We start from the raw sequence: 23,079 nt of genomic DNA on the forward strand, positions 1-23,079 counted from the left end.
ACCAGAGCATAGTATAAACATGGTTGGGGTGAAGAGAATAATTGCTTAGACCCAAATTCTGCACTCCAATCAGTGGAAGTTTGGCTCAAGTCTGTCTTTTATTAGCTGACACAAGCTCCCTAAAATGGATTTTACATGATGTATCAACTAACAATACTGCAGTGAGCTGCAAAGATTTAAAAAAAAAAAAAATCCCAGGTATTCAGTTCAAGATTTAGAAAATGTACAGAATGTGTGTAAGACTACATTACAGATACACACACATTGACTTGCAACCCAAAACCAGAATTTTATTTTGGTAGTTACACAGTGCTCGTCCCTGTTGTATCCAAGTTCAGAGTTCTGATTGTGTCTTGCAGCAACTGCTATTCCTAACACATAAAGCAATGAAGATGGTAGAGTTGTAGAGGAATGGCTAGCATCATTTGTATACTTGCCTCTACTGTTTGGGTCTCTGGAATACTCCCTCCAGTGAAGTAAGTAATGCCACAATATTAGACTTAGAAAAGCATGCACTTGTGTGTACACACAATGCCTGATGAGCTCTTACAAGTTTCCACATGCAAAGAATACAGATGTATTTTCATGTATATACTTTTGAAAGCCTGGACCTTACTACTTTAAGGCATTTTACATGGTATTACATTAACATTTTATCTATGCCTTGTTTTAACTGTATAGTTTTGTGTAGCACCTAGAGATGGGGTTTTCAAAGTTGAGCAACTAACTTCCTCAGCCCCTTTGAAAGTCCCAACCTCAAACACTAAATCAGTTTCTCTGTAAATATATATGCATTATTCTATATTTCCTACCCGTTTTTCAGCATTAGTTATGTCTTTGCTGTAGACAGAACCCTGAACTCAAGTCTACACAGGTAAAAGACCCTAAAGATTAGTTAAAACTACCTTTCTTCTTAAGCTTTCAAAGATGTTTCTCATATCCACTGTTATATACATAAACCCACTACGCACTCCTATCTTGCCAACTGTAAAAATTCTTTTTGCTCCCCATTCCATGTCTGTCAGGATGGAAAAATGACTATGCATCAAGATATCACAAGCATTGTTAATTGCTTATGTCCCTGCATAAGAGAGGGTATGTCTATCCTGGAGCTGGAAGGTGTAGTTTCTAGCTTGAGTTGACACACCCACATGAAGTGTAGCTGTGGGATCAGGAGAGGCTAGCCACACCAAGTACAATCCTGTCCAAGACCCTTGGTACATTACACCTTCCAACTCCAGTGTACAGCCTGAGTCTGTAAAGTGGATTGGGGCTTTAAAGTTTTCTATGGCAAGTTTTAATTAGATAGAAGTTGACCTACACACACAGTGATCTACATAGCTATAGAGGTTTTTGGTTTTTTTTTAAATTACAGCTCTAAACTTATTTTTATAGATGCAATTTCAGCATCAGCTATGGCCTAGAGCTCAGTCACAGATTTTCACAATATCCCTGGATTTTGGCAGCAAGGCCTCTACCCTTGAACTGAAAACAAAAATATGCTGTTAGTTTTCTTCTGGAAGTACTAACCAAAAGAATTTAAAATAAAAACATTTAAATAACGATCTTTATTATTTTTTTTTTTTAAATAAGGATAATCCAGTTGTGTTTACCTGAAACTGGTATATCATTATGAGGCTTGTTACTTTTTAGTTTTTCTTTTCAAACTTTTCCTTTAGTTAATTTAATACTCAGAGAAAGACAATAACCCTCAATAGCTAGATTTAGGCATACTGCATGGAAACATTAATCTTCCTTACATAGATCAGTCAACACATCAAATACTGTCCGCATTATCCTCTCCTGCTTCAATATTTACCCTCTGAGACAGATGAACAACTGTGAGCATTTTTGGGTGGTAGCTAACAAATGTTAGAGACCTTGCAAAATCCCTTACATTAACTGGCTTAGTGGTTTTGAGATCGTCTCTAATGTGTAGGTTTCCAGAGCTGGGAGGCTAAGCTATCAAATCAGTATCTTGCTCCATTTCCTTTTGTTTTAGGATTATTTAAAATTTAGAAATCAAAACGGGGGTGGTAGTGGGGAAAATTTTCATGAACTCCTCCCCTCCTTGGCTCCAGTTATAACAGAATTTTTCAGCAAGTTTTCTAATGTTGCACTTTTACTGGTAACAGTACTAGTGTTGATAGTGCACCAGTGCTTTTACCAAGTGTAATCTAAAACTGCTCAGAGCAGGTTCAGACGACAAGATGGTGAAAAAGCTAGTAACTACCTGAGCTCTTCAAAAACTAGTGACCTCACCACTGCAGAAGTGGAATATGCAGCCATCATTGTCACTTTCACAAGACAAAAGGAAAGAATCTGAGTAGCATCTACTTTCTTTCTGGATTTGTTACTGATGTTTGAATATCAAATTTGTTTATTCTAGACCACGGAAATCTTGCTAATCATTCCATAGACTCATATCTTGTATCCTTATTTCAGTAAGATATATAGCAAACTGTATGCAGTCTAACATCGATTACTCCGGTAGCGCCAGTCCAAATACGATGCTTGAAATGTTAATGCACAGTGTGGACTAAGCTCCAATAAACTTACAATACACCTTGCATTCCAGATCAGGGGAAGCACTAGGTTTTTACATAATGGAGCGCTTCCCCTGATCTGGAATGCAAGGTGTATTGTAAAAAGTGATCTTATATAAAATAGTCTTAAAAGGAAATGCATTACAGTAGCAAGTCACCACTTTCACAATCAGGAAGCAGTCTGTATATCTTTAGGATTCATTCTTGATCTGTAATATCTTCATTTTGTTTTTGCTGTGTTTTAGGTATTGGTAATTCAAGGCTTGCCCATAACATGGGCTCTGCTTTCCTCATAGTGAGCTCAATCTTCGTAGCTGTCATGTTTACATAACTCCTCTTCACATCAATTACCTGGAACAGAACAAGTATGTTTCAGTTAAATTTAGGAATAAGACTGTTGGAAATATGTAAACAATTACTATATGCTCAGCACGCATTATCGGAATTTTGTAGTCTCCAAATGTTTGGCTCTGGCAACAGTATAGGATGGAATTTACCTAGGACTGATCCATCCCCAAATATTTGCAAAATTTAAAAAAATGGAGTAAATCTATAAAACACAGTTGCCCCCGATGCCCCCAGGAAGCAGTCCACTGGAGGGAAAGATCAGCTTTTAAAGTGCATTGCCTCTGGGTTCTGGGGAAAGTTGTGCAGCCTCAGCCCTTTCCTATACTAAGCCACGGTAATCAATTATGTTTTCTCAAGGTCCAGATTTCTTGGTGAAGGTATAGCCAAAGTTCAAACTCTAATAATGATTATATTTTCTCTGGGTGTTTTTCCCCCCCCCCAAAAGCATCTGGAAGTCCAGATTTGACCCATGGTCCATCTATTAAGTACCCCTCCTCTGAGCCGTGAAGAGAGAAACTGGCATGCATATGTATGTAGAATATGCATGCTACTGTATGCATACACAAGTTTGGCATATGCAATTATATGCAACTATACTTAGACTGGTAAATCCTTAACAAATGAACTTCTTTTGTTAATCTAGACCTGTAGAAGTGTGATAGTTTTAGAAAAAACAAAACTACTCTATTCTGAAAAAAGCTTTGGCTGAGGGTGAAACTGAGTAAAAGTCTTAACAAAACATTCAAGGTTATTATACTTACTCCCCACAATTTCACATTGCGATCAAATTCTTTATCTCCTTCAAAAATAATATGGATATTTAGCTAAATGAGAAAAAATACAGAAGAGATTTATTAATGTCATGTGACTAAATTTAAAATAAAAACTATGAGATTAGGACCCTAATCCTACATCACTGAAGTCACCAGGACTCCACACAAACAGAGGTCTGTGCAAATGGATCCTGATGAAGGATCAGGGCCATGGGTGGCAACATGTACCTGTAGAAGAAGGTATCAATGATACCGGTATTAGGCAATACAATTTTCCAAAATGTGTATTTACAGAATCACAAATTAGAATATTTCATTGTAAAAATCTGTGCCATAGCGCAGTATCTGTGAAGCTGCATATCATAAGAGAGAGTCTGCTTATTTTTAAACACCTAGAATAAAAATTTAGAAAATATTTCGTAATAAAAATTATGTAAACTTTAAAAAGTTTTGTAAAGATTTAAATTTAAGAAGTTTGTCTAAAGGAACAAAAAGGCACAAAATGCTTAGGAACCTGCAAGTCTACCAAGACTGTGTGAAAGTAGAATGAATTATATTGTAAAAATAAGAATGGATTAAAGAAATGTTGTATGTACCTTTACGCAGAAATAAGAAATGTTGAAATACAGGTGCCAGGAAAAGAAACATTAGGCATAAACAATGGTGCTAATGGCGAAACATTAACAGAAGATCGGTAATTGTTAGTAAGGAAATAAGCTATGCATATCTAGCCCCGGTAAACTTATCAGATTCTGCTTCCTTTGTTACCTTGTTCTTGCCCTTTTATCTGTATAAATAAGATAGTTTGTGTCTTGCATGGGGCTCACATTATCTGGGTGTTGTTAGCAGAGCGCTGTGCTAATAAAACAGAGTGGTCTGACAAACTGAGTCCTGAGTCTAACTTTGATAACTGAAACTGTTAAAAAGAATTGTCTCTCACAGAAGAAGATTGTTACAGCATTTTACTTGTGTTTCCTCAAAAGAGCAAAAAGATTGTGTTTAATATTTATGCACAAGAGTACATCCAAGCAATTTATATTTTGCTATATTTAAACATCAAGTTTAGAAAAAAAGGAAATATTTATTTATTTAAAATAAAATAAACATACTTACCATTGTGCTATTTGCTTCTACATGGCTAAGTTCAGGAAGTGAATTTTTCGCATATATTGAAATAGTCACTTCACCTCCAGTTTGATGCCAATCATGCCTACATGGAACTACTTTTTTCCCCTACAAAACAAAGGTGTATTTTGGAAAAATACAGTATTGGAACTATACATTCAGGATACATTTTTAAAAAATTGCTCTGAAAATTGTCATGTAGGACAACATTTTAATGAAGAATAATATAACTAGTACAGGATTAAATTCTGCATTTAGATGTGTGTGCAGGAACCCTACTAATGTTAAGGAAAAATTACATAATGGTAAGTGTTTGAGGGCCCTCTCCCATCCTACAAATCAAGATTCCACACAGAAAGGATTATAGATCTACCTTCTAGGCAAAAGTAAAAAATCTCAGTGGAGAAATCTCTCTCTTTAGCAAGGAGCCACTTCTTAACTCTATCATTTGACAAGCGGATCCAAAACTTAATAATATTAGAGATATAAAGATGTATATACAAAAGAAAGGATAATAGAATAGGGGCAGAAGGTATGACAGGTGAAGGAAAACTATCCTAGTATATAGTTTTTCCTTGTCAAGTATCTCCATCCTATAACATTAGGGAGGCATCCCATCCAGCAAAACAGAAGTGACATTAATTAAAACTTTCTAATAGCCTACAACCCCCATCCCTTTTATAGCCCCACCCTCTAGGTCAGGGCCATACAGTCAGGGAAAAGAGATACAAGAGCATTCCAATGGGCACTACTACTAGAACGCTCCACCAGTTCAAGCTATACTATTGGCATATCTCCTAGATTGGGAATCTAGCTGAAGAGGAATTTTTCATACCATCTATGAAGTACCAATTGTGCAAGATCAGATGCTCAGATTCATACCCTTTCTAATGCTTGAAGGAAGTATTAGTGCGAATGAGAAAAATCTCACAGTAATTGACTGGACAGCCTGTTGTCTAAACTTGAACCGGGCAGTAAAAGGGCACTGGAGAGAGGGCTTCATATTACTGCTGCAACAAATACGTCACAGAACACTCCACAGTGGCCTCTGGTGGGAAGAGTACAGAGAATGGGACAAGGGAAGGAAGGAAGGAGGAAAGCCACACACTAATAAAGGAGTATCCAGGAAGGAGGAAAGACTAAATCCATTCAATGGTATGACAGAAAAAACAAAACAAAAAAATCTCTGGGCTCCCTGAATTTGGTACTTTCTGTTCTAGACAAAAGGAAACAAGACTCCCAACTCCTTTGCTAAAGAAATAAAAACAGAGTTACCCAGGGAGAGATGGAATGTGGAAAGAGGTACCACGTGGGAAACAAACCAAGATTTTCCCAGGGGCCCATCTTTCTTGTTTTGTGGGAGAGTGAAGTTAAAGAAGAGAAAGAGGATGCTAGACTCCCAGGTAATGGTACTTACACTTTGCTGGAAGAAAGGGGATAGAAGTTTGAGCATATTACTGCAGACCACTGGATCGCAACATAGCTACCTTGAACTAGAGCATCTAGTACAGCTAATATACTGTGGTTGGCCCAGTGAGGCAGCTGCTAGGCTGTATGAAAGCATTAGTGACAGCATTTCAGCCACCTTCCCACAGCAGAGACCAGCCAGCTGGGAATACAGACTACCACGAAACACATGATTTTGCTACTATCCCCACCGGGCTAGGAGCCAGCTATTTTACTGAAGTTGCTAGAACTAAAAAATGAGGTTTAACTTTTTCCTTTTAAAGGAATTTCTCCACCCTCCTTGCACATGCACTCAAGTCCTTTTATCCTCATTTTTCTACTTCAAGAAAAACTGAGGAATACAGTTACAATCAGGAAGTGACAGAGAACTGAAAAATTCTGTGTTTTCAAGAGATTAAGCGGGCTTGGGGGGAAACATGTGACTAGGGGAAGGGATAGCACCTAGGTACACCTCTTTTCTTCCTTTTAACAATGCTACATTTCCAGTATGGATCTTATTTTGTAGGTCAGGAGCAGAGAAGATATTGACAATGGAGTTGGGTATAAACATCTAAGAGCAGAACATGACCGGATAGTATTTCTAAATTTGAAAGTGCTCAGCTACATTGTTTCAGTGTAACACCACTCTAGTCTTGTAGCATCCTCACACAACCTCTTCATATATTACCATAAGTAAAACAAAGGAAAATACAAGTCTATATTAACCTGTCTGGTTTATTCCCAGCTCTGCTATGGAACAGCTATAAGCAAAAAGCACATTCTGTGTCCTATCATACAAATAATCAAACCAAGCAATGCACTATGCTTTAGAACAAAGAAAAACCCAGTGTAAGAATGGAGTTTGGAGAGGATAGAAAAGTAATAGTCTCACCAGTCTCAGCTCTAGAACACTCACTATTTCTGTGTCTTCTCCAGTGTGAATGAGATTTTGGCAAGCAAGATTATTTTAGTCTATTTAAATGTATTCTAGTCCTAGTTTTAGGAAGATGTTTTTCTGTGAAAATTTTTGGGGCTCTTTGTTAGCATATGCGTAACATTTATAAGTGCTGGGTTGGAAAGTCTATCACCTAAAAAAGCCTTACAGAATTGTTTAGAAATATGACAATGCATACAAACAGTGGGTTTATTTTATTTTATGTTATTTCACAATATATTCTTCAATAAAAGGTGTGGTTGTATACAGACAAGTATTTTACTCAGATTAGTTTTGGCTCCATTATTAATCTCATTAAATGCTCTCAACACTCATCAACACATATTAGAGAAATTGTATAATTCTGGAGGTTGGAGAATTATTATTAGTCTTTGTTTAACTAAACTTGGAATTCAGCCCAGCACCATACTTACTGGGAAGTTAAGTAACCAATTGCCAATCGCAAAGTTAGTACTACTTACAGCATCCTTTTTAGTCCACACATGTGTTCCCGTTGTACAGCCTTCTTGAGATAAGAATGTATTAAAATCAGAAGTTTTTCTCTTACAACAGCTCCAGTACTTCATCCTTTGAAGGAATTTCAAAAGACAATAATTTAACAAGCCATAATTGAGGCTAAAATTATGTCACAGAGGTCATGGAAGTCACAGAATACATGATTTCCAGAGACCTCTGACATTTTCTGCTTCAGCTCCCAGCCATCACAGAAGAACCCTGGAGCTTATGGGCAGCAGGTGGACCCCAGAGATCCCCATTTTGTCAGGATTTTTTTTAGTAAAAGTAATGGGCTTCCATTAATTTTTCTTTATTGCCTGTGACCTGTCCCTGACTTTCACTAAAAATAACCACAACAAAAATCTTAACTTTAGCCATAATACATACACAAGTCAAATATTTAGAAACATTGAGCACTATTAAGAATTTTAACAGTGTAAACACCTTTCCTTTTAAAAATAACCAACTGCATATGTATTTAGAAAGAGTGATTATAGAGAACTTATGGAAGCAAATTCTATTAATTGCATAATACTAACCCTTCGTGGAATATAGGTACTCCAGAATGGTATATACATATTTCTTCTGTGCTCTGTGGTCCTTCAAATGTCTGATGAAACACAACATTTTTTTAAAAAATGATTTCTCTCTTTTCAGGAAGTAAAAAATAATAAAACTATTAGAACAGAACAATTAGCAAAACAGATTGCAAACACTGACCAATATGTAGTAATACATTTGAAACAAACCAAAAAAGGGCTCTTTCTTCCTCTATGCTGCAAAATAAACTCAAATAGAGACATTCATTCAATCTTCATAAAAAGTGCCTCCCCCCATTTGCTTTAAAAGTATCCTTTATATTGACTCTGTGAGATACTGGGATACTATCGGTATTAGTACTCAAAGACTAGTTTAACCTCTTCTTAAAGAGAAATCCAGAACTATTCAACTCTGTTTTCACATGTGAACCAAGTGTGCACATGTACACATACACACACAGGTGAAGTAGTAATATATCTGGCGTATTATTAAAAAACTGCAAGCTTAAAATGAGGTCATTCACCCAGTAAAAATGTCACCAAAATGAAGCATCATAAAAGGAAGCGGCCCAATGTACTGCTAGGTGTTTAGCAACACAAGGATCTATTAATTGTAATACGAGTCCCTCATAATCCAATTGACAGGACTACTGCAGTCCAGTGAAGAAGGTCACAACCTCAGTGCAAACACCACCCTCACCAGGAGAGCCTCAATGATAAAGAACAAAGAATCCTTCAGACCTTGTGGTTGTTACAGATTTTTAGTTTGCATCCCTCCTGTTCAATGGAAGGTTGTCCGGGGAAAAAGTGAGGGTATGTCTACACTGCAATTAAAGACACCTTCAGCTGGCCCACGCCAGCTGAATTGGGCTCATGGAATTCAGGCGAAGGGGCTGTTTAATTACGGTGTAGACATTCTTTCTCAGACTGCATCCTGAACGCTGGGACCTCACAGAGTCCTAGAGGCTGGGTTCCAGCCCAAGCCCAAATGTCTTTATTGTAGTTAAACTGCTCCTACGCCTGAGCCCAAGTCAGTTGGCATAGGCCAGGTGCAGGTTTTTAATTGCAGTGTAGATACGTCCTGAGACAATTTAGGTGGTACTGGAAGAATGGTTGAAGTGTAAAATGTGGTTGCTTCCTTACTCAGTGTTCTGAGGTAGGTAGCAAAGATTGTTTGATTAGTAGGTACTGCATAGACTGCAGGAGAACTTCACTAGTTGCCAGGAGAAATTCAAAATATTTATCAATAAAGCCTTTCATAGTTTGGTACCACCTCACTCAACCTAATTTTTAACCGCTGGACTAAAGTATCAGAGACGCTCAGACTGACAAACTCCTACGTTTTTAATTTGGGGCCCAGAAATCTCAGTGATGGGCCTCAACTCTTGAGATTACTAACTCATTGGTCCCAAAGAACCTACATTTTGATCTTTTGAATACGTTGAAAGGTGTATCTATTTATTACGACTTGTGGACCTTGTTTGGACTCTGAATTACTTTGTAATGTGTTTTAAAATACTGACTTGTTCATGTTCCTAGGATTCTATAGGTATACTGTAAGCAGAAGGAATAAAACAGTTATTTACCTTCAAACAGCCTCCATTTTTACATGACGTCCCAATTTTGATCTCATCACTGTCCTCTTCTGTAAAATTAAGGCATATAGATATCCTTACTATAAATATAAAAATGCCATTTTATAAATATCAAATATTTAATTTACTTAAAGTCTAGATTCTGACAGACCCTTCCATACGTCCATAGGTGGTAGGTGAAAGAGTACAAGGAGCAGCCCTCATTTTTTGCACCCTACATAAAGGCCTGTCAGAAATACATACAGAAACTACTTCCTATATGTTCCCTAATGCGATCAGAGATCAGACAGGACCATGACCCCAATACACTTCTATATCTGCACACTGAGCTGGTGTGCTGAGGGAAGCATTGTGCACCACATAAGGGAGCACAGAAGAGGATGCACTTGCCTTGCATGCTGGATTGTTCAGGGAGGAATTACACAAGCAGTTCTGGAAGTTATTGGGAGCTGATGACTGCTCAGTACTTTAGGTGCGGGGAAAAAAAACAAACAAAAAACTCCCACAGGCAGGTGCCTTAATATGAACCCCTCTTTCTGAAAACTGTTACTATGTTGTATAGAGTACTACCATATTAGAAATACAATTACTTCATACAGGGCTATCCCAGAGTTTAAAACTCTCCAGTTTTTAAATTAATAGTTTTTGTTGATAAATTAAAGGACTTTCTTCTTTACATTATATATTGCATACATCCACTTTGGAGTTATTATGCAATGAATTAATTGTGATAGATTTTTAAAACAGCCAAGATAGCAGTCCTAGGAGACATTATCTCGACAACTAGAACCTCTACAAATATTTTTTTTTGGAAAGCCAGGGCCATTTCCCTTGGAAAGAGGGCTTTAGTTCTGGTGTAAACAATATGGGAACATCTACAAAGAGACCATACAAATGTAATTCCTAGATCCCAAGGCCAAAAGTGAGCATTGTGACCAGCTAATCTGAACTCCTCTATAACATAGAGCCATAGGCCATAGAATTCTCCCAAAACAACTCCTAGAAAATATCATTTAGAAAGACATTCAATCTTGATTATCTGGGTCTATCTATTTTCAATTACCTGGAATGTCTATTGTTCCAAGTGAAAACAGTTTTTCCATTGAAACTGTTTGGAAAAATATGCCAGGGATAACAAATACCTAACTTCCTGAAGTAAGATGTATACAATACACACCATTGACGGTTTGAATAAACTGCTTAACGAAACATGTTTCTCTCCTTGTATCAGTTTCAATTTAATTACTGCCTTCTGTGGAACTAATTTGCTGGAATATGTGGTTCTTGAATATCTTTGTAAAGTCATTAATTCTGAAACACTGGTACCTGAGACATTCTACCATTTATCTAAGGATATGGCAACAAGTGTGTCTTTGGCATCTCATTTTGTTGTTACAGATTCTTACCTTTTTTTTCTCGTTCATTCTCTGATGATAGTTTCAGTTTATCTAGTGCTTGTTTCAGGGAAGCTGATACTTTCAGCTGTAAGCTTGTCATTGGCTCATCTGGGCTAAAATATTTAAATGTATTCATGTTATCTTGGTCAAAATAAATTATGTAATATGACAAGGGATACCTTTCAAACCTCTGCTGTGACAAGATTAGAATACTCTTCACCATCACTCTGACATGACATAGGAAAAAAAAAAAGCCATCTCAATCAGCCACTACAAAATACCAAGAGAATGAAGTCTCGTTATGAAATTATACAATTGATGATGGCAAACTGGCTGAGTCTTAATTCAGTCAAGCTCAAATTGATGTTAGTGGGTTGGGAAAATCAACTAGAAGAGTTGTCAAAGACAATATCTGTACTCTAGGTTGAGAGACTTCAGCTGTTACATGTGACTCAGATTCCCTGTCATGGTGTTTTATTAGAGCCAGGGCTACACTCAGAAAATCACACAGCAGCTGTACCCTAAAAGATGTTTTCAGAACACTGCTACAAAGATCATTTACCTAGCCCATCGCTTTGGCCATGTCAGTCCCTCTTTGGCTCTCTCCACTCAGGGCTGGCTCCAGGCCCCAGCATTCCAAGCAGGTGCTTGGGGTGGCAATCTGCAAGGAGCAGCAGTCCGTGTGTTTTTGCCCCCAAGCAGGACTCCGAATTGCCGCCGCAGACGGCGGAGGCAGTCTGTGTGCTATTAGGGTGGCAAGTGCATTTCCGCAATTGCCGCCACGGAAACGCGCCTGCTGTCCTAACGGCACATGGACTGCCCTCGCTGTCTGCAGCGGCAATTCGGCGCACTGCTTGGGGTGGCGAAACCAGTAGAACCGGCCCTGTCTCCACTGGCTTCCCCTTCTTTACTGTATCAAACAAAAACTGCAGGTCTTCATTTTCAAGGCCCTTCATGACCTCTCCCCAATCTCTCATTCAATAATGAGACGTTGACTCCTGCCTCCAATAGGCGCATGAGGCCAGCCCCCATTAGCAAACAAAAACCTTCATGCTTTCTCCTATGCTGTCCCTCATGCTTGAGCAATTCCCTGTAAACATCTGCAGAGCTACTTCATTAGACTCCTTAAAACTCTCCTTTGCCAGAATGCCTACAAAAACTTGACAACAGTTAAGCCACTAGTGTGCTGAGACCATTGCTTACGCTAACACATTATCTCACTGTTTCCTTGTACTTCCCTATCTGGCTGTATTCCTATATTGTCTTGTTTTACACTTAGATTGTAAGATCTTTGGAGCAGGGTCTGTCTTTTTGTTCTGTGTTTGTACAGCGCCTAGCACCACGGGGTTTTGTTCCTTCTCTATGGCTCCTAGGCACTAAGACAACATTTATTATTTATTATTATTTGTATTATCTGTCACCTTATCTACAAGAAGGTATCTTAGAACAGAACAGTTGAAACCCAAGAGTAAATGCAGCCCATATTTTAATCACAAGCATTAAAGAACCTGAGGTGAAAGTTAAGAGTGATTTAGATAAAAGTCACATTATTTGATTTGGTAGAGTGGCTTTACTTCTTGTGGCAGAATGCTAAATTGACAAATATAACTAACGTATGTGTTTAATTTCTCATTGTGTGTTTTAAGGTCTGATTACAAAGTTAAGAAATAAATAAAAATTGTATATTCCAGTAAGAATATCACTATGTCTATATAGCTCAGTTATCAGTACTCTTGCCCACAAAGTTCCACACTAGAACTTTGGCTCCTATACAATGACAACACTGAGGGGTTCTGTACTATGTTTCTGTCCTTCAGAAGAGATGTTAACCAACGGCAAAATTAGAAATAACTTAAATACTGTTGCCAATTATCCTACCAAGACATCTAAAAACAGTGTACATGCTATTCTCAAGTACACAATGGTCATTTCATTTGCCTATACTTCCACAGCATGTAACTAAAATATTTTGAATTAAATTCATATAAGATGCCATATAAAACCAAAAGCTGTAATTTAAATATTGTCATTGCTAGGTTTGAAAAAATGTCTGACTTAATACATTAATGTCCACTTGAAAATTATGTAATATATAATGAAGGGTTAGGATATCTATTTTAAGATTTAATGCTGCTGCTTGTCACCATAGTACCTTCCAAATAAAATCAATGGCAATAACCAAAACAAGTTCTAAGTTAGCCCTGGAAACAAATTTGGCACAAATGCCAGTTCAATATACTGTACCTTGGCCTATTAATGGTTTCCACTGGCTTTGGTGCCCGAATTATATGCTCCTGAAATTTAGGTTTCAATTCAGTTAGCTCCTTTCGCTCAGAGGTAGTTTTGACTTCAGGTTTCACAGGCTCAGGGGGTTTCTCACTATTATGGAGACCCTTTGTACAGCCCTGTTGTAGATGACATAGAAACATATGTGGGGAAAAAAAAAACTTCATGTGCAAAGTCCAAAAACAAACTATTATCCAAGTTTAAATGAACTAATGCAGTTTGATTTTTCACCCTCATCCTTCACTCAGTTCTAGTGGCTGCTTTGCAACAAATTATATAACTATAGTTGAAAAATGGTTTAATTAACATCTGCATCTCCTGGTTTTCAGATATATAAACAAACTTTCTGGAACACTTATATGAAGTGTTCTACGCTTGTTAAGAGGTTTTTTTTTTTGTTTTTTGTTTTTTAAAATTTGAGCAAAATCTCTTTAGTTGTTTATGATTTAGACCAGTGGCTTTCAAACTTTTTTTCCGCAGACCACTTGAAAATTGCTGAGTGTCTTGGCGGACCACTTAATGATCTTTCCAAATGTTGTTTGCACCGTTAGCTAACTATTGTAAAGCGCATTATAAAAGTGCTATATTAAACAAACAACCAAAAAAAAAACCTCCAAAACTTTTTTTGTTCTACAGATAAAAGCACACAACTCATATTTTAATATCAGTAGTCTTACCTTTCTAATGTAACTGATGTGCCCTCTCTCCCCCACCACGGCAGCCCCCAAGCTGGGGCTAGGAAGAAGGGGGGTCTCTCCCTCTCCCCCCCGCTGCGGCAGCCCCCGAGCTAGGGCTGAGAAGGAGGGCCGTCTCTCCCCAGGAACCGCAGCCCTGGAGCTAGGGAAAGTCACCTTTTTCTCTGGCCAACGCAGCCCGGAACATCCCAAATTCACCCCACTTCGTCTCACCCTGCGCAGCTCCACTAATTAGGTGGGTGGCCCTTCATTTTCTTGTGCGGGGCCACCCAGGTGCGCACCTTAGAGGGAACTATCCACAGACCACCTAAATGGAGCTCGTGAACCACAATTTTAGAACCTCTGACTTAAACAAAGAATGTAAAAACACCATCCTTTCTTCTCCTGGCCTCATATTTTTATAATATTATAAACACATTTTGACACAACCAATAAATAAATTGCTGAAATTTAGAAATTGAAACTTAACATCTAAGTAGTCCACAAGGAGAAAGAGTGCCTTGCTTCACTCTGTTTGATTCAAAATTATTTTGGTTTAACAAGATGTATCCATTTAAAATTTGCTAAATGTACCATCTAATTCTATGATTTTTTTTAGACTAAACATTTTTGATAGCTTAACAGATACGTTAGATAAACTGCAATAATATATATATTTTTTAAAATCACCAATACATACCGCAATGCTTAAGAAGTCAGAGAAGTCTGTTGTTCTTCTCTTACAACATGACCAGCCCTATAAAATTTGGAATAAAATAATGAGAGAAATGCAAACACAGTTTATCAGTAACAGTTCATTAGAAGCAAAAGGTTAGTGATAATTCTTTCCAGCATATGCTGCTTTATAGTCTTAAATACAGTGGTTCTCAAACTTTCGTACTGGTGACCCTTTCATATAGCAAGCCTCTGAGTGCGAACCCCCCTTATAAATTAAAAACACATTTTTATATATTTAACAGCATTATAAAGCTGGAGGTGAAGCGGAGTTTAGGGAGGAGGCTGACAGTTCGCGACCCCCCATTTAATAACCTCATGACTCCCAGAGGGGTCCCAACCCCCAGTTTGAGAACCCCTGTCTTAACACTCTCTTCTCCCTTGGACACTGCTGATCATCTCTATTTTTGAAAATGTAAAGACTTCTACAGCTGCTATCACTAGTCAACATTTGCTGACTTCATCATAAAGCACCATCAAAACTTACTGAACCAATACTTCTATGCTGTGCAAGGGTCTGATTCAATATGAAAAAATAGGCAACTAAAATAAATCTCTCTGAGGTTGAGTTCACCTGCTAATGCTATGGACATAGTCCGTATTTTCAAGAGCAATGTAGCATGGACAGAAATGTCTTCCTTAACTTTGGAGAGTCATAGACCTATTTTATGTCAGCCTCCTTCATTCCCTCTTCTCTAGTGTCATCTTTGACTTAGACAGTCATCTGCTCAAATTAGGTCAACTCAAAACCAACATTTATCATACCAGACAAGACAGTCCTGATGCTAGAGAAACATATCTTACTGCACACAAAACAACTTATCTGGAAACTCAAAGAACCTTTAATTTGGTATTACAAAAGATACTTTGACTAACAATGTATTTCTGCAGCAGACTAAGAGACATGACAATGGGAGACACTTTTTCTTTGAACTACTGCAAAATAATGCCCCCTGTTTCCTCTAAACATTCATCCTTTACACAGGCAATATATTGTGAACAGTAAGACCGCATTTATTGTTTAGGTTATTTAAGACACATATTAGAAGGAAAATTATACCCAATGGGGCTCACTATAAATTTTCAGTGAGACCAGGAAATGACGGGAGGAGAAAAAAGGGAGGTAGAATGTGTATTTTTTTTTTGTAACAAATGCGGATTTAATTTTTTTTATTAAAACTAATGTTAAAATTATCTAATACACAGGTTAAAGAAAGAGTGTCTATAGATCTATAATGCCTAAATTATTCAAAAGTACAAAGTTTGGTTTAAAAATCATAACATATATATAGTACATAATCTGCAATATCCCAAATAGAGGTTAATACATTTAGCAATACAGTTAATATATTAGCATCCAAATATTTGGGTACATCACTTGTAAAAAGTTATACTAAGAGTAGCTTGTGGAAAGCAAATATAGCAATGAGTGTAGACTGACCCGCACTAATTGAGAAATTAGGATAGGTTGTCCATTAGTAAATACTCTGGATATTATTTCTGTCTAAAATTCTGGTATTCAGCTTCAGCCAATCAATTTTTCAATAGCTATTCATAGCCAGCTAGTAAGCTGTGCTGCTCACTCCTATCATTACCAAGGAATATCTTGGGCACATCTCTCCTCTCAATCATGGCCATTTCTGATGGTGCCTCAGCACAAAATTGGAAAAGAGGAAGGTTTTGAGGAAATTCCACTCCTCCACCTTCTGGCTTTTCCTCATGGGACTAACTACTGCTTCTCATCTCTTTCTTATAGCAAGCTGATTCCAGACAGTCTCTTTTCAAGTCCTCTCCCACACTGTATAATCATTCGCAAATTCATGAACCTTACAGGTTTGAGATGGTCTTATGATTTTTTTTTCCATTCCTTATTTCTTGCAGTCAATATTTTAAAGCTATCATTTTGCCTCTTCCAAACTTCACATTAACTTCATTTAGAGTCAGATGGTCTTCATTAAGGAATTCTGCCTTTGTCCTTTATACAAGCCAAGAATTCTCAGATTTTTCCATACAATATCTCCATGGTGACTACCCTAATGGCTTACCTGGACAAATAAAAGTATTTAATATATTTTTGCTGTCTTAATGAAACAACTTCCAAAATTGTGGAGAATCAACAACATATGACCAGCCTGGTCCCTGAAGGCCATCAACAAATGCTTCCTGGACCACCAATGATCCACAGATCACAGTTTAAGCACTGCTGATATAAACAAGAGACTACTGAGAAAAAGGTCTAACCTTTCCAAAGTGTATTAGTCAGTTTTTGAGAGAGATAATTTTCTTTAAAATGCAAAAAGAATACAAAGAATAACAAATTTTAAATTGTGTGTACTGAAATTCTAAAATGTCTATAATTGAAAACAGTTCTACATGCAGTGCTTTTTACATGGCTGTGGTAAGGCAATACATTTGTCACAAAATGATATAGGATATGTAATGCTTAAACAACATGCTCAATTTGAGATTAATAATAGAAAAATAATAATCACCTGCTGCAATGAGTGGTCAAACAATGTACCTGTTACTTATTGCTTGAGTCTAGCCAATAGTCGTTTTCTTTTTCAATTTTGGATAAATGCCATTTCTGGGGGGTTTGGTTGAATTCCAGAGAAAGGACATTTTCTACATCATTGACTGAGTTGGAGCACAGCACTACTGATACAACGACACACTATCTAAGGATTTAAAGAACCTTTCACTACCTATATCCTGGCATACCCACCTTTAGAGCATCATGAAAGACTGGTACACCTGGATGATATGTGCATGAATCTGAAAGAAAAGAAAAATGCCATTGTAAATGAAAATGCAAATTAAGTGAACCAAAAAACCCTGCAACTATTAGTCTAAACACAATTACAGCCAGAACTCCACACATTTGAATCGCACATGAGCTCCACCGTCCACCCCTTTCCCATTACTCTTTTAAACTGAAGAAAACTCCCCAGGAGAGCAAATACAGACTTGACAGAACAAGCATTCAGACAGTATATATGGAACCATATAGAGCCTATTTAGACTAAGTTCCTTAAGGTAGAAAATTTTTTTTTGGGCCATATACACCACAAGCGCATAAATAAAATAACCTTTACTACATTTATCAGGGGATCTTTTGGGGACCATGATGAGCACTCATATAGAGTCAACCTTAACTGGTATCCCAGTAGAAAGGGAGACAAATGTCAGCCTGGTCCATTTGAAGGGCACTGATTCTCAACTCAATTTTGCAACACTCAACACGACTATGTACAGTTGTTTGGGAGATGGATTCAAGCCTCCTAAGCCAAAGGCACCTAAGATTTAAGGCAGCGTGGAACCTTATCTGGTGTTCACAAACTTGATTAAAGGATTGCAAAGCATGCCTTATAGCCAAAGACTCAATGAACTCCATCTGTTTAGCTTAATAAAGAGAAAGTTAAGAGGTGGCATAATCACAATCTATAAGCCAGGGCCCCCACAGTGGTCAACTGCTGGGGGCTGGATTCCCCTTCTCTCCCCCGGTGACAGGGTTCAGGCTGTCAGTCCTGCCCAGCAGTCAGCCCTCCTGTTATTTTTAGTAAAAGCCACAGCTTCCGTAAATTTTTGTTTATTGCCTGCGACTGTTCATGGCTTTTTCTAAAAATGACAAAATCTTAACCTTAAATCATAGGCTAAAGCATCAGGTTCTCTCACTGCCCCAACTCTAAAATGGACGAACAGAACCAGATCTGAGTCTGTGCCCTAGAAGCCAAAGGCTCCATATCCCATGAACTAGCTACAGCCAGCATGTATCCTTTGCTTTGTTCCAACTCAGGACATCACTGATGAAAGAGACACAAGAATATAATCAGGCCATGTGCAGAACAGGCTTACCACTTGTTACCTGTGGGTATGTCTACACTGCAATTATGCACTGTTGTTGTAGCCCAGTCGGTCCTAGTTATATTAGAGAAACAAGATGGGTGAGCCCCTGCGTTAGAATTATAGGACTGGAGGGGACCTTGAGAAGTCATCCACTCCAGTCCCCTACACTCATGGCAGGGCTAAGTATTATCTACACCATCCCTGACAAGTGCTTGTCTAACCTGCTCTTAAAAATCTCCCCAATGATGGAGATTACACCACCTCTCTGGACAATTCATTCCAGTGTTTAACCACCCTGACAGTTAGGAAGTTTTTCCTAATGTCCAACCTAAACCTGCCATTGCTCCTTGTCCTATCCCCAGAAGTTAAGGAACACAATTTTTCTCCCAGCTTCTTGTAACAACCTTTATGTACAGTAACTCCTCACTTAAGGTCCTCCCGCTTAATATTGTTTCAAAGATAAGTCTCAGTTAGGGAACATGCTCATTTAAAGTTGTGCAATGGTCCCTCATAACATCGTTTGGCTGCCTGCTCTGTCCATTGTTTGTAAGATTCTGTGGAAGAGCAGCAACTTTACATGGGAGCATTGCACAAGTTCTTCTTCTCCGCCTCCTCCCTCTCTCTCCCAGCGCTTCCCCCCACTGCCAAACAGCTTAGGTCTTTGAGGGGGGAGACGGGAAGGAATGGGATGTGGCTGCTCCAGAGAGGAGGTGGAGTGGGGGTGGGAAGATGTGGGCCTGGAGTGGAGCGGGAACAGGAAGAGGAGGGCTTGGAGCATCCCCCAGCAAAGTCGGCACCTGTTCTTCTCTGGGGAAGCCACCGCCGCTGTGAAGGTGCTTCCTACGGTCCTTGCCTTCAGTGGGCTGTGCCTGCGTGGGGTAAGACGCACTTCCAAACCACAGTACAGTACTGTACAGTATATAATGCCTTTTGTCTGCCCCAAAATAATTTCCTTGGAACCTAACCCCCTGCATTTACATTAAATCTTATGGGAAAATTGGATTCGTTTAACATCGTTTCACTTAAAGTTGCATTTTTCAGGAACATAACTACAATGTTAAGTGAGGAGTTACTGTACTTGAAAACTTATGTCCCCCTCAGTCTTCTCTTCTCCAGACTAAACAAACCCAATTTTTTCAATCTTTCCTCACAGGCCATGTTTTCTAGACCTTTGATCATTTTTGTTGCTCTCCTCTGGACTTTCTCCAATTTGTCCACATCTTTCCTGAAATGCATAGCCCAGAACTGGACACAATACTCCAATTGAGGCCTAATCAGCACGGAGTAGACGGGAAGAATTCTTTCTCGTGTCTTACACTACTCCTGCTAATACATCCTAGAATGATGTTTGCTTTTTTTTTTTTTTTTTGCAGCCGTGTTACACTCTTCACTGATACTTAGCTTGTGATCCACTGTGACCCCAAGATCCCTTTCTACAGTACTCCTTCCCACGCAGTAATTTCCCATTTTGTATATGTGCAACTGATTGTTCCTTCCTAAGTGGAGTACTTTGCATTTATTCTCATTGAATTTCATCCTATTTTCTTCAGACCATTTCTCCAGTTTGTCCATCATTTTGAATTATAATCCTATCCTCCAAAGCACTTGCAACCCCTCCCGGCTTGGTAGTGTCCACAAACTTTAAAGTATACTTTCTATGCCATTATCTAATGGCAAGTCTACACCACAGCGCTACATCAGCACAGCTGCACTGACGCAGCTGCGCCGCTGTAGCACGTCTGGTAAAGTCATGCTATGCCAACAGGAGAGCACTCTCCAATTGGATTAATTACTCTGCCTCCACGAGAGGCGGAAACTATGTTGTTGGGACAGCGTCTTATGCCAACATAGCGCTGGTGTGGACAGCGCTTAGATCGATGTAACCCACCTCACTCAGGGGGATGTCTTTTTCACATGTCTGAATGACACCAGCCCAGAACTGGACCCAGGACTGATCTCTGTGGTACCCCACTTAATGCCTTTCCAGCTTGACTGTGAATCATTGATGATTACTCTCTGGGAATGGTTTTCCAACCAGTTATATACCCACCTAATAGTAGCACCATCTAGTCTGTATTTCCCTAGTTTGTTTAGGAGATGGTCACGAGAGACAGTATCCACCACTTCCTTCCTCATCCACAAGGCTTGTTAAAATGTCAAAGGCTACTAGGTTGGTTTGACATGATTTATTCTTGACAAATGCATGCTATTACTTATCACCATCTGTGTGTCTAGGTGTTTGATTGCTTAATTATTTGCTACAGTCTCTTTCTGGTTACTAAAGTTAAGCCGACTGGCCTGTAATTCCCTGGGTTGTCTTTATTTCCCTTTTTATAGCTGGGCACTATATTTACCCCTTTCCAGTCTTCTGGAATCTCGCCTGTTGTCCCTAACTTTTTTTAAGATAATCGCTAACGGCTCAAATACCTCCTCAGTCGGCTCCTTGAGTATTCTAGGATGCATTTAATCAAGCCCTGGTGACTTGAATACATTAATTTAAGTAATTTTTAACTTGTTCTTTCCCTATTTTAGCCTCCTATTCTACCTCATTTTCACTGGAATTCACTATTTTAGACAGCCAATCGCTAACAAAAAGGTCATTTATAACTTCTGCCATTTCCATATTTTATGTTATTGTTCCCCCCCCCCCCCAGTTATTAAATAATGGACCTACCCTGTCTTTGGTCTTCCTCTTGCTCTTAATGTATTTGTCAATTGTGTTCTTGTTACTCTTTATGTCACTAGCTAGTTTAATCTTGGTTTGTGCCTTAGCCTTTCTAACTTTGTCCCTACATACTTGTGTTATTTGCCTGTGTCCCCCCCCCCCAGGTTCCCAATATCAGCACATCCCTCCCCCCTGCCTACCAGGCTCCCCCCAATAAACACAGCCCGGCACTTAACAGGCTCCCCCAGACTCACCCCCCCAAACAGCACAGCCCCTCCTCCCCTCTAGGCTCCCCCCCCAAACAGCCCAGCCTCTGCTTCCCCTCAGGCTCCCCCCCCAAACAGCCCAGCCTCTGCTTCCCCTCAGGCTCCCCCCCCCAAAAAAAAACAGCGCAGCCCCTCAGGCCCCCCTGGCCAGCCCCCCTCGCGTAACCCAACGGGACCCGTCCCCCCCAGCCCTTTAGACCCTAAGCCAGGCGCCCCCAGGTAAGCAGCGGCAGGGGGCGGGGGCCGCCTCGCAGCCCCCTCCGCCCGGCTCGTACCCTCCGTGTTGGCGCTGGGGTCGAAGCGCTGGCCGCAGCCCCGGTTGTAGCAGAGCTGGGACATGGCGGGCGGAGCTGAAGAGACGGTTACAGCAGCACCGGAGCCGGCAACAGCAGCGAGCCGGGAGACAGGAAGCGGCGAGGCCTCCGCCTCGCTCTCGAGTCTCTCCGGAAAAAGCCGAACGGAGCCTTCGGGAACCTTCGCGGAATTTCGGGACAAAACGAGAAGCAGCGGGGTTTAGCGCACGCGTAGTAGCTCCGGGACGGGGCGAAGGGCCGGCTCCGGGAGCGGAGCGCAGGCGCAGCAGGCGTATTGCATTGAAGCTAAGGGGTGGGGCAGAGTTGCGGGGGGGGAGGGGGAGCTGGGAAGGAGGAGTTTCCGGCGAAGACAAGTGCGCAGGCGCGATGTGTAGAATCAGGGGGAACGGAACAGGCATTGTTTCCGAAGGAAGGAGGCGGAGCTTCTAAAGGGAGGGGCTAGAACTGGCAGAAAGGAGGAGAACTCGCTAGACCGAGTGGGACTAAGAGCGCATGCGCAGTGAGGAACGCTGGGGATAGGAAGGCCGACCGCAACAGATTTGTGAGGGGCGGGCAGGGCACGGCATGGGGGTAATTAAGGCACTGAGGGGGTAACGAATGCAGCCCCCTCGCCTGCTAACAGCCCTGGGGAGCCCCTCACCCCGGCTTGGGACAGTACCCTTGGCGGGCTCCCCCTGGTAGGGGGACGGGGAGTGGAGGAAGTAAAGGGGAGAAGGGAAGCAGCAAAGGGAGGAGCAGAGCGGGAGAAGGAAAGCAGCGTGGGGAATCTCCTACAAGCTCGAAATAAGATCTAGGTACTGTAGGAGGAGACGGCTCATATTAGAGAGAGACTAACTCATAGATGGCTGAACCTAGCGGGCCAGATTCTGTAATAAAGTACAGCCCCGTCCATTAGCTTTTTCTCTAGGCTTTTAAAGATTATGGGACCCTGGGCAACCAGTTGCTGTGTGCCAAAATTAAAAAAAATCTCTAAATGTACAAAGCAACATTTGTAGAACTTTTAAATCCATTCCAAGGGGTACCGGGTTTAGAGTACAAAGTCGGTTTCATTTTTAACTTATTATATTTTAAGTT

The 23,079-nt window shown here is 39.9% G+C and overlaps 1 protein-coding gene across 2 annotated transcripts; it reads right to left on the bottom strand.

The window, feature by feature from the left end:
- Positions 1–1,357: 1,357 nt before the first annotated feature.
- CHORDC1 (cysteine and histidine rich domain containing 1) lies at positions 1,358–22,316 on the bottom strand. Of its 2 annotated transcripts, XR_005598416.1 has the most exons (12): positions 21,967–22,316; positions 17,640–17,689; positions 14,880–14,936; positions 13,464–13,624; positions 11,229–11,332; positions 9,814–9,872; positions 8,228–8,298; positions 7,655–7,760; positions 4,781–4,900; positions 3,656–3,718; positions 2,645–2,897; positions 1,358–2,574 (listed from the first exon to the last, which is right to left on the bottom strand). XR_005598416.1 is itself a non-coding variant. In XM_039538514.1 (11 exons), the coding sequence occupies exons 1-11, from the start codon at positions 22,028–22,030 to the stop codon at positions 2,745–2,747; spliced, it is 1,008 nt and encodes a 335-aa protein (XP_039394448.1). In that variant the 5' UTR covers positions 22,031–22,316; the 3' UTR covers positions 1,358–2,744. The 2 variants fall into 2 exon arrangements, 1 of the variants encoding a protein (XP_039394448.1); XM_039538514.1 differs by having other exon boundaries at positions 1,358–2,897.
- Between the last annotated feature and the right edge of the window lie 763 nt (positions 22,317–23,079).

The sequence above is a fragment of the Mauremys reevesii genome, linkage group 1, assembly GCF_016161935.1.
Source record: "Mauremys reevesii isolate NIE-2019 linkage group 1, ASM1616193v1, whole genome shotgun sequence".
NCBI lineage: Eukaryota > Metazoa > Chordata > Testudines > Geoemydidae > Mauremys > Mauremys reevesii.

What these genes read in the sequence shown, in the direction of transcription:
- CHORDC1 (XM_039538514.1), bottom strand. Translation starts at nt 22,030, where the DNA reads ATGTCCCAGCTCTGCTACAACCGGGGCTGCGGCCAGCGCTTCGACCCC. An exon ending in GAAACCATTAATAGGCCAAG is followed by an intron (nt 11,333 to 13,463) that starts GTACAGTATATT and finishes TAAATATTTTAG; the next exon opens with CCCAGATGAGCCAATGACAA. An exon ending in GTACCTATATTCCACGAAGG is followed by an intron (nt 7,761 to 8,227) that starts GTTAGTATTATG and finishes ATTCCTTCAAAG; the next exon opens with GATGAAGTACTGGAGCTGTT.